Source organism: Alligator mississippiensis, chromosome 4 (genome assembly GCF_030867095.1).
Source record: "Alligator mississippiensis isolate rAllMis1 chromosome 4, rAllMis1, whole genome shotgun sequence".
Lineage (NCBI taxonomy): Eukaryota > Metazoa > Chordata > Crocodylia > Alligatoridae > Alligator > Alligator mississippiensis.
In genome coordinates, this window is record NC_081827.1 from 132,018,351 (window position 1) to 132,030,374 (window position 12,024).

Below are 12,024 nucleotides of genomic sequence, written 5' to 3' on the forward strand. Positions count from 1 at the left end.
GTGGACTGTTTTTTTTCTATTTGGGTGGCTATGACACTGACCCCTGAAATGACTCTGTTTTCCACATTTTTTGTACCCTTTTCTATAGGCTAGGCATTTGTCCTTCTGCCTTTCATGTAGCTTCCCACAGTACATGCTCTGAATCATATTGTTGACATTTGCAGTTGGCCTGTCAGGTTCCTGCTTTCCAGAGTCCTTTAGGTTGAGCCTGTGAACCTGCTCTGTACATGTGGCTGTGGATATCATTTTGATCCTTTGTTAAAACAATTCTGCTGCTCTTGCAATTTTGTGACATTTTCCCAGGATTAGATCTACCTCTCTTAGTAGTCTCTCCCTCAGGGCAGAGCCCCATGTACCATATACAATCCTATCCCTGATTAGGGAGTCTTTTATGTCTCCAAAGTTACATGAGGATGCCAGAGTTTTCAGCGCTGTGATATAGGCCTCTATTCATTCCTCTTGGTTTCAGGTGAAAAACTGATATCTCTCTAAAGTCTTATTTTTCCTGGGGTCACAGTATGCATCAAATGCTTCTAACAACTGTTTTGGTGTGTCAGAGTTCCCTGTCATCAGTGTCATACTTCACAGCCTTTTTCCCCCACTAGATAGTAAAACAGCTTTACCTTCATTTTCTCTACTTTATCAGTCATGGTTAATTCTGTATACAAACTGAATTCTTGCTTCCATTGTTTCCATGTCTGTGCCAGGCTCTTGTGTTGAAATCCAGCTGTCCTTGGGCCTTCTGTCCCTCCATGCTTCTTGCAATCTGTTTTAATCACTGCTGGGGCCCAGGTTTCTCTCTTGTCTTGGGCTTCCTCACAGACTTTCTGAAGGCACCATGTTTCATGTGACCCTGTATGGGTAATCAAGGAACAGCTCCCTACTTAATATAAACAGTGTCTTTATTAAAGTAGTTTCTTACAGACCTGTTACAGGACCTGCGGTTCTCCCCCAGCCTCTCAAACTCTCTTGTTTTTCCTGTCTCCTCCCTCCCCCTCACTTCCTGTTCCTTCTTTGGACTTCTCCTTTCTGCTGCTGCTGGTTTTGCCTCTGAGATCCATACATATTGTTACACACACTAAGGGGTCAAGCTGCAGAAAAGAATGCTGCCATTTCACATGGGAAATTCCATCCTCTCATATATTATTTCCATAGAAAGTGCTCATGGCTGGCAGGGGTTGCCAGAGAAACACAGAGCTGGAGGATTACTCCTTCAAACAGGATAGAGAAAGAGGAAATAAGGGATTAGTGAATGCTACTTAATCCTCTATCTGCACTGACAGTGGTTGGCCACAAAGTTATTACTGCTGTGTGCACAACCAGGAGGTTGCAAGAACCTGAAAAACCATTAACAGTCCTACTTTTGTAACATGCCACCACCACCACCTTGAGACTAGGTCAAAACAAATGTCAAAGAGGAGGAGGACCCAACTAGATTTTACATTTTTTTTTTCAGGAACCAGAGCAGGATGGGATAGGATCATACTTAGATACCTATTAGGTGAAATAGGATTTAGCCCATAGTGTTAATGATAATACCAGATCTCCTTACTATTTTTGTAGTTGAGTGTGCATGCATGTGTGTGTGTTCCACCTCCGCCAACCCGCCCCCCCGCCACGTTTCTTGGATTTATCTCCAAAACAGGTCACTGAGTTGCTTTGGAATAAAAATAAATGTGCAAAAAGGACCTCAGGTAACAAACAGAGAGGTAAACAACACAGACATATAATCAAATGCTTTTCATTATTCAAGTTTGGTGATTGCAAGGCATTAATATGCAAAACATGAAGAAATTCAAAATAACAATTATCCATGCAAAACATTTGGATTGGTATAGAAAATGTCCGCTTCCCTTTGTGTCACTTGTTGAGGTTTTTATTCATACTGATATATATTTAAACACAGATTTGACAATTTGTTTAGGAGGGAGAGTCAGTTTATTGCAGGGGCGGACAATTATTTTGGGCAGAGGGCTGCTTACTGAGTTTTGGCAAGCTATCGAGGGCCGCATGATAAGCAGCCAGGGGCAGATAAATATTAATTTTCTAAATTTTTTAGGGGCCTCGCCGGCTGGATAGAATGGCCTGGAGGGCCACACCCTGCTCCCGGGCTGCATTTTGCCCGCCCCTGGTTTATTGTCTTATGGAATGTATATACATGCTTTTAGATGTATGTTTATAATGAGCATCAAAGCAGAAGCAAAGGTAAAGCATACCCTTCTTAAGGAGTAACCTTGTAAGGAAAAGAGCTTCTAGCAATGTTTCTTTGTCTGAGTAATTATTCTAATTACTTCTACCATTTAAGCATCTCTCAGACTATGGGATTAGACCAGGAATAATGTGGTAAAGAGTACTTTATAACTCATTTACTTACTTATGCATATATCCATCTGCATTCCCTGTTAGGTTCATCTGCATAACAGTCTGAAATTCCGTCTCATTGCAGCAGTATTTAAATACTGTGTTGTTATGGTGACAGCAAAAGATGTAAGATTTATTGTCAGAAAGACGTGGGCAGTGAAAACCAAAGTGGTAGCGACCTTTGTAGTCTGTATATGGCTCACAGACCCGAAAGTGAGCAGACAATGCTGGAAAACAAAGAGTGATATTGTCTTTGTGAGTCACTTGTGTCAGCTGCATATTATGTATATTTTATTGTTTCTTAGTTAAGCTTCAAAAAATGTTCTTAGATTTCTGAAAAACAGTAATAATATATTTCACCAATTTCTACTTAAAGATAAATACAAATACTGAGTCTGAAGGGAAAAATCTTATATCTTATACTTCAATTTTTAGGAGTACTATGTTTCCATTCTTATTAAATTGAAAGAAGAAATGCTATCAATAACTACCACATGTATGGAGGGCACATAATGCTAAAACATTTAGAAAATATCTTCAACTCTGATGTTTTAAAAATATGGGTACCAGCAAAGACCTAGAAATGTTAGTCCAGAATTTTGCCTGGATGATTTTATTGTAAATAAAAAGAATATATGCAAACTGGAATGAGAGTCTGGAGATGCAAGATTAACAACAGCTGTTATTAATGTGTCAGAAATGTTTGCTCCACTATAAAGGTCATTCTTTGATGAGCACCAATCTGCCAAAAATAATAATTAAAAGCATTGTCATGCTAACAGACTAGAGCAACTGTGAATATACAAAGTTAAAACAAAATCTATGGAAAGGAAATGATTTCTCAGAGCTTGTGTGTTTCTTTTTATTACCTTCCCATGTAAAATATTTACTGTCTCCTTTAAGACTTTTTTTCCATAACTGTTTCACTCCGGCTTTGCCATTCACTTCTCTTGAAACAGTTACATTATCTCTGCCTATTTATTCAGATCATAGACTATAAACTAACTGTCATATGATGACTAGCATATTATACAGCTTTTTAGGATAAAGAGATCTGTAGTTAACCTGTTTCTAACATGTATTTTTAAAATTTATTTAAAGTTTGTGTTATGGTGGACTTAAAGGCCCCATCTGAGATTCCACACACACTCTATGTCGTGATGACATTACAGCCTAAAGAGACTATCAAATTGGAGGAAGTGAAATAATTTTGTTCTGATTTTAAGCCAGTTTAGTTAACTGGTATAACTTGGGCCATAAACAGATGTCATTTCTGGGGTGAGATCAGCAATGTTGGGCTCCTAGCGCTTCAAGGGCTTGATCCTGTAAGATGATGGCCCCCATGTGCCACACCCCGTGGCAATTCTCCTGCTTGTAGAGGCGCATCCTAGATCAGGGAATGGCAGCATGATATGTATGCTGCTGGAATCCCCTGTTCTTTCCCACCTGCAAACACGTGCCACCTATCCCACCTATAAACTCACGTGTTTATAAACGATCTGGACTCTGGTGTCAGAAGCAGACTGGCTAAGTTTGCTGATGACACCAAACTAGGGGGAAGTGCCACCTAGAGGATAGGCTGGCAATCCGGGCTGACTTCAACAGGCCTACAATGTGGGCAGATCAAAACCTGATGGCATTCAACACTGAGAAATGCAAGGTGCTCCACCTTGGGAGAAAAAACCCACACCACACTTATAGGCTCAGCAGTCCTACACTCGCTAGCACCACAACTGAAAGAGACTTGGGCGTCATGATTAACCACAAGATGAACATGAGCCGCCAATGCAATGCTGCAGGTGGCAAAGCAAACAAAACTCTGGCTTGCATCTACCGATGCATCTCAAGCAAGATCCAGGAAGTCATCCTCCCACTTTACTCATCCTCGGTGAGACAACTGCTGGAATACTGTGCCCAGTTCTGGGCTCCACAATTCAGAAATTATGTGGAGAAGCTTGAGAGAGTCTAGAGGAGAGCCACGCAAATGATTAGAGGACAAGAGAGCAGGCCTTATGAAGAGAGGCTGAGAGACATGGGACGGAAAAGCATAGGCTCAGGGGTGACTTGGTTGCAGCCTATAAGTAAATAAGGGGTCTGCATCAGGAACTGGGAGAACAACTGTTCATCAGGGCACCCCAAAGAAAGACAAGGCTCAACAGTCACAAACTCATGGAAGGCCGTTTTAGGCTGGACATAAGGAAAAACTTCTTTGCTGTCCGAGTCCCCAGGGCCTGGAAGGTGGTGCAAACCTACTCTGGATACTTTCAAAAAACACTTGGATGCCTATCTTGCTAGGATCATTTGACCTCTGTTGACTTCCTGCCCTTTGGCCAGCGGGCTGGACCTGATGATGTTGTGATGTCCTTTTCAGCCCTAATGTCTATGAAATCTATTAAATCTATGCCCCAGAAATTCCCCTGCAAGTGTGGAGTGGGGAACTGGGCTTCCCTGGTCTGTGTCAGCAAGGGAATTCACAGGGTGTGTACCTGCAAGCACTGAGTGGGAAAGCCCATGGCATAACCTGTTCTGCCCCTGCAGACATAGGCCCTGGGTTGGGCTAATGCCTGAGGCTGTTGTCATTCAGGATTGGGTCCCGGAAGTGCCTAGCTAGGGTGAATGAGAGCTTGTGCTCTAGTGCTGTAAGCAAGCGAACGTCTGCTGAAAAAAGGTGGTACAAATTTTGAGTACACAATGCTGTGACCACAATTTGGGGCATTTGTTATGCAACAAGGGACAAAGGATTAGTCTTGGGACCCAGAACTAAATTAGGAAACAACACTACTAAAAAATGTAAAAATTATGGAAATTCTAAATTAACCCTATAGTGCACTACAGACCATAGATGGTCTATGGCAGAGCCAGAAATTTCTTGTGTCCTGCACCCCAATCAAGTATCTTAACAAACATAACTGTCATTCCTTTCTGACAGGATACTTTTAGAATATGACTGAGTTGATGATAATTTCATACTCCAGAACAGAAGGTAATATATCTTTTTGGCATCAAGTTTTTGAAAGCATTACATGCTCTGAGAAGAAAATGATCTTGATTGTAGAATATGGTGTATCAATTCAAATGCTATGGAGTCTAGTTGGGGCTGTGCTCCAACTAGATGCAGTGGGGACAGAGCCTGCTGACTCTGGAGCAAGGGTAAGTGCTAGAGGGAGAGTGGGGGGAGGGACAGAAGTAAAATGGGGTAGGAGATGGAGGGGGGAAGGAGGCCAGCAGGGACACTGGAAGGGAGGGGGGGGGGCAAGGTTATGAGGCAGAGAGGCAGGGGGTGAAAAAGTGGTGGGAAGGGGGCAGGGAGCAGCTGGTTGGGGCTGGGGCCTCAGCTGTTGCTCCCCTCCCCCCCCCACCAATTCTAAGACAAGGGGCTTTCCTCCTTCCCCCGCCCCACCATGTTAAGTGGGGAAAGGAAACCTTGTCTTGGAATCAAGTAAATACAGTATATACATGCCCAAATTATATTCAGAAATCCCATAGTTAAACAAAGCAAATAACTGTATAAACAAATTCATACCTCTCTGTGTAAATACTCACTTCTACGTGTAATTGCTAAACTGTTTACCTGAAAATTTTAGCCTCTGATATTTATTGCCCAGAATATATGTATTTCTATATTTGTTGTTTGTAAATTTGCTAAGGACAAAGTCAAGAAATGGAAAATCCTTGTTAAAAACAAGGCATGTGGCTGGATCCTCAGCTTAATGCTTGGGTATGCTCATGTATTCTGCCAAATTTTCTTCACACAGTTGTTCTAATTTCATTTTTTATACTGGCCTCTAACACACTCCATTTCACTTCTAGACTCGCAAAACAACCATACTAGTGCATTTCAAAATTAACAGGCATTGCAATTATCCATTAAGGCCAGGTACAGACATTACACTTTTACCAGTATAACTGATCAGAACTAGTCTATACCCAGAACTGAACCGAAGTTTGGCACACAAAACCAGTGTATACCTATAACAGTTTGGCACACAAAACCAGTTTATACCTGTAACAGAACAGAAGCTTGGCGCACAGCCCAATTTAAAAATGGCAGAAGCTGGTATAAGATTTGCCCCCTCACCAAAGGGCGAATGTGTGGTTGTTACCGCTGTTTACAGAACTACACCACTTACAGAAAATTGCATAACTTAGATCGGTTCTGCCTCAGGCTTTTTGAATGTCTGTACCTTGCCCAAAAGTCTGGATTTTCTTGTGATTAAGACAGGAATATTGAACTCAGAAGTCTATACTAAGAGCTGGTCAAAAAAGTTAACTTCTGCAGAGAATTGTGATATTTTGAAATTTATTTTCACCCTGAATCGGAAAAAGTTGGAATATCAATTTTTTTTTTGTTTAGAAAGTTTGAAATATGCCATTTAGATATTTTCACTCTAAAAATGTTTCAACATCATTACATAACTCTTTACTAGCAACGTTAGAAGCTTACAGTTTTTAGATGCTTCAAGGATTAGGCAGCAGCTCTGTGAGTGTATGCAAGATCTACATTTTGGAATTACATACCTAAAAAGGAAGTTGAAGTACTCAGCTCCCTTTTGAGGATCTGGTTTGAAGACCTCTGTTCTCTCATGAATATCCATACAAAACAATCTTTATTAATGTGATCACAAACTGTTTCTAAGATAATGCAAAATCGTGACATTTTCTTCACAATGCTGATCTATATACATATTTAGGAGATGCCATGGTCAAGATATCAGAATGTAGGCACGAGTGGAGATAAGATTGGATATCTTGGAACTCTTGATTTTATCTTAACAAACTACTTCCTGTCCATACAGTGTCAAGACATTGACAGTCCTGTCATCCCTCTGCTTTACCTGTGGCAAGCTAGGATGTTGTTAGTTTTTTGGAGCATTATGCCTGGTAGTTCTTTGAAAGGGTTGTTTGTGCAGTTTTAAGAACAGGTTAGACAGACACTTGTATAGGATGATATAGAAAAGGATGATCCAGTCTTGAGCAGGAGCTTAGATTAGATGACTTCCTGAGGTTCCCTCCAGCACTTCTTTTCTATGTATATATGATCTTAAGGCTCATTGAGAATACGTGATTCTCAATCAGGGTTCTGTGACACTGTGGGGTGCCCTGAGATCTTTTCAAGGGTGCTACAGGGTCCCACACAATGTTAGCATCACTAGCTGTTTGAATATGATTCACAAGGTAAGCCCAGAAATTTAAAATAGGAATCCATAGTGTTAAAAACATTTTGATCTGTTGTGGTTTTTCTGAGTTCTTTCCAATAAAATAAATTCTCTATTGTTATTATTTAATAGGCAAAAATGAGCGAAAACTAAGAGCTGGCATTTTCCATGGGGTACCTCCAGTCTGTAAAGGTTGAGAATTACTGTTATATATTAACACTATTTCTTTACATTTCTTGAGATTACTTATTTTGCTCAGTGACAGTGTGTAACCCTAAGTAATACATTTTTGCTTCACTGCTACATTGCTAAAATAGGATAATGGTGGTCAGCCAACTTTATGAAGTGTTTTAAGAAGTAGGAATGAAAAGCATTGTAAAAGCTAGTTATTATTACTAGTTCTCAATGAAGATATTCTGTGTATAAATTTTAGCCATTTTTGCTGTATTCCTGTATACAAAAGTGTGATTAACAGTATACCAAAAGAGGGGAAGGGTGGATCTTTACAAACTAAAAAAGGAAAAAAGAAGAAATGGTGCATAGGATTCTACTTGCCTATCCTCTTGAAGACTATAAACATGGAAAACTTCAGCCAAACAGATGAGGATTTGGAAGGTCTGAGCCTGTGTAAGATACTGCTAATGATGGGAATAGTTTTGCAATTTAACTGTAGCAGAAGAAAGATCTGAAAGGCTAGATGGTGGTGGGCAATGTGATCCACACACACGTTCATATGCTCTTGCTTCTGAAAGTGAATATACTTGCCGTATAACTAGGCTCGGCAGGATTCGATTTTAATTGGTAAATGTCAATAAACAGCTATTTCACCTCACACTCACAGACCGACAAAAAAGTACTTCCATCATTTATAATCAAAATTTATAGAAAGGGGACATAAAACTAGGTTGCTGCTGAAGTGCGCAGGTGTGCTCCATATGAGCAGTGGCTGGAGGCAGAGGTGGGGAGGGGCAGGCTGGGCACTGTGGTCTGCATGCATATGAATGTGCGTTCCCTCCCCTGCCTCCCTAGCTCAGTGACTGCCTTGCAACTTAAGTGGAAGCCAGTGGGCAGAGCAAGCCACTGGCTGAAGGGGACAGAGGCTTCTGCAGCAGCTGGACCTTTCTTTGGTGGGGACTGGGTGCAGGAGCTGGGGGCAATGACCTCTGTGGGACAAAGGAAAGTGGGTGCTGAGCTCATCAGTACTATGCACAGTGGTAGGCAGCAGGCTAACAGCCCAGCAGCACAACTTCCCCTGTGCATGTTGTGTGCTGGGCTGGAGGAGGAAGCAGGCATATTTGTGCGTGCGTGCCCCCATGCCCCTAATTTCACACAATCCTGAAAATGTAAATAGATAAAAATCAAAATAAATGCTTAAAAATAAAAAAACCCTAATATTAGCCATTGAATTATTAAAAAATAAAAATTGAATTCTGCCAAGCCTACATGTAACCCTAGCTGCTGAGTGTATAGATGGATCATTCAATATAACAGTATGATTTGTACAGTAGTGAAGCCCCCCACCCCCTCTTTTTTTTCAAGGAGACCATAAACTATTCAGAATCAAATGGCAAGCAAAATTGATCATTAAAGTTCTATGTGACAAATTTTGAGCCTATGTTGTTAGATTCCTGTTAGTTTAACTTTCCTAAACATAACAGTATTGCATTTTTATCTTATTTTCCAATCACCAACTACAGAGTTATAATTTTTATACATCACGTTATCCTTGATTTAACTCTTTTAGGGATACACTTGGTTATAATGTCATTACATCTACTTACTAACAAAACAAATTCTTCCCTTACTCAGTTCACGTGTGTGCGAGTACACACACACACACACACACACACACACACACACACACACACACTTTTGGTAGAAACATTACCTGCTGATAAAAGTAATGAGAACACAACCATCAGCGCATTCAAGGACTGGTGACCACAACTTGTCATCGTTTTGCTTTCATTGATCCATTAGAGGATTACCTGTTTAACAAGATGCAATATTGTGGTTAAGTGTAATTGCATATCACTTTTACCTGCTTAAATCTTTATGGACAACATAGATTTTGTAAACAAAGGTGAAGGCTAATAAATTCAAAGAATGGATGAAAAATTAATATATGCATTTTATATTCTAAAGCACTAAGGAGAGATGAACCAATTGAAGTTCATAGCTAACTATTCTCCTAGCTTTGTAATCTTAAAGAGCATACCTCAGGACTTGAAATACTGTAGGCAAGAATGAACCATTTCATTGTGTCAGAAGAACTAGGAAAGTTAACATGATTTAAAGTAATCCCTTTTCCCTTTCAAAAAATTATACATCACTCTAGGATGAGGTTGAGATGATGCAGTGTTTCAGAAAGTGGGCTACAGAACAGAGCTGATGGAAAAAATGTTTAAACATACTTTTTTGTTCCCTTCAAAATTTGCCAATTTGTTGAAATTGAAAAATGTTGCGAGATCATTTTAACAACATTCAACTGGAAACCAGCCAAGCTTACACTGAACCTTGTCTACTGCTGACTGGTTTCTTGCCAGCTCACCTACCCAGGTCCTTTGAAGTCTGACAAGTGTTGAAAGAAAAAGACTACTTAAATTTATGTCCAAGATAGGCCTGGTGTAGAGCAGCCCTATGATTAGATGAGACAAAAGAAGTCTTGAACTTCATGTTGTTTTGGCTGTCCTCAGCCATACTGAGCATTCCCTGACTGTAGCTAAGATTCTGCCCTGTTGTGAATTTTGCCAGGGGCCTACCTCTGGTATCACCAGTGCTGCAGTATTCCTTATCTTATTGCAAGTGGTAGTGATGGATGCTCAAGACCTAGTATGTTTAAAGTCAACACTATTAGCCACTGTCATTTCACCAGAGGGTATGGAGTACAGACATTTGTTAAGGGCTGGCACACCAGTATTAGAAGCCTGAATAATAAGCAAGAGAAACTGGAATTGTTAATTCATAAGCATAAATTCAGCTGCATTGAGATATCTGCCAACTGGGGAATGATTCATATTACTGGGTTATTAAAAGCAAAGGCTATAATCTACAGAAGAAGAATCAAGTGGGCAAAAGTGGAAGGGGAATGACATCTGAAGCATTGCCTATTTTCAAGTCATTGACATTCAAAATAATCTTCAATGCCTATGAATCAATGTATTAACATATAAACATATAGTGAGTAAATAATTGACATCTGCTCAAGCCACCCAACCAAACCAGATAATAGAATTATGAGCTCCTTAAGTACCTCTGTGTGTAGTGGGGAAAGGCTGCACTATCAAGGGGGACTACAGGCTGAATGACACATGTGGGAGGTGCCATGCTGCCAGAACTAAAATATCCATAGAATGTTGTGAGGTGACATATTCTTCACTCATTTAAAAGTGCTGCAGCCAACATGGGCAGATTTTATAGTAAACCTCGCATTGATAGATAATGATGAATTGAACACAAAACTAAAAATTAGCAGTAGCTGAGACAGTCATGACCAGTTGATATTTGATGGGCACATCTACATGTATGCTTTACTGTGCAGTAGACTAATTTGCTGCACAGTAAAGCATCACTGTTTACATATGTGCGGCAATTAGGTTGGTGCAGACTAATTTACTGCGCTGTCATGCTGTCACATAGTACCATCAGACACAAGTACTATCCAACAGTGGAGTAAATTATTGCGCTTAAATGCGCATAGAGACAATGACGTCTGGCATAGATGCCAACTTTAATTTTTGCCGGGGGGGGGGGGGGGGCAAAGATGATGGACATGTGGAAAGTTTTACACATTTCAGGTAACAGCTCTCTTTCCAAGGGGGGCCAGGGCCCTTGGGCTCTCATGTACTTTGCTCCTGTGACTGGATTAATTTACTCTGGCTCAAACTGCGCTGTAGTTTATTCAGTTACATTAATTGTATGTGTAGACACACCCAATATGTGCAAATAGTAGGAATTCCTGTTTATAGAATATAAAGTCCCATATTATATACCCTCTCACTCTCTCTCTCAAAGCTTTCAAATTTCACTAAGATGAAACCAAGTATGAACAAAATCAGCTGGGAGAAAGGACTTTAAAAAAAGAATGACTGAGAACTGTTTAAGAATGTCACTATTGGCAGAATTATATTCCACTTTTTTAGGTGAAATGGCTGTGACCCAGTTGTGCTTTTGGCACTTGGGCTAGGTACAGACATTCAAAAGGTCTGAGGTGGAATTGATCTAAGTTATGCAGTTTTTTGTAAGCAGTGTAGTTTAGATCGGTAGTGAACAGAACACACATTTGGCCTTGGCAGGGGTTGAGGAGTGCACATATTAAACAGGTTCTGCCATTTTTAAACCAGTCTGTTCTGTTATGGGTTTAGACCTGTTTTTGATCACTTATAACAGTAAAGTGTAATGTCTGTACCTGGCCTTGCACACGGTTTGCCACTGTACTCCATGTACAGTGTTAATGTTCATGCCATGGGAAAGTATAAATCATGGAGAAGGATGGTAATTCTTTCAT

The 12,024-nt window shown here is 40.3% G+C and overlaps 1 protein-coding gene across 8 annotated transcripts in view; it reads right to left on the reverse strand.

Annotated features, from left to right (window-relative positions):
* Positions 1 to 12,024, reverse strand: part of SHISAL1 (shisa like 1) — a 172,044-nt gene that overhangs the window by 92,832 nt on the left and 67,188 nt on the right. For all 8 annotated transcript variants that reach the window (XR_002092026.2, XR_002092024.2, XR_009461848.1 and 5 more), the window contains exons 2-3: positions 9,406 to 9,505; positions 2,375 to 2,588 (exon numbers count right to left, since the gene is read on the reverse strand). Coding sequence is in view for 4 of the 8 variants with exons in the window: in XM_059726649.1 (XP_059582632.1) it covers positions 2,375 to 2,588; positions 9,406 to 9,472 (281 nt within the window). In the remaining 4 variants the exon portion in view is untranslated. The remainder of the gene's footprint in view (positions 1 to 2,374; positions 2,589 to 9,405; positions 9,506 to 12,024) is intronic.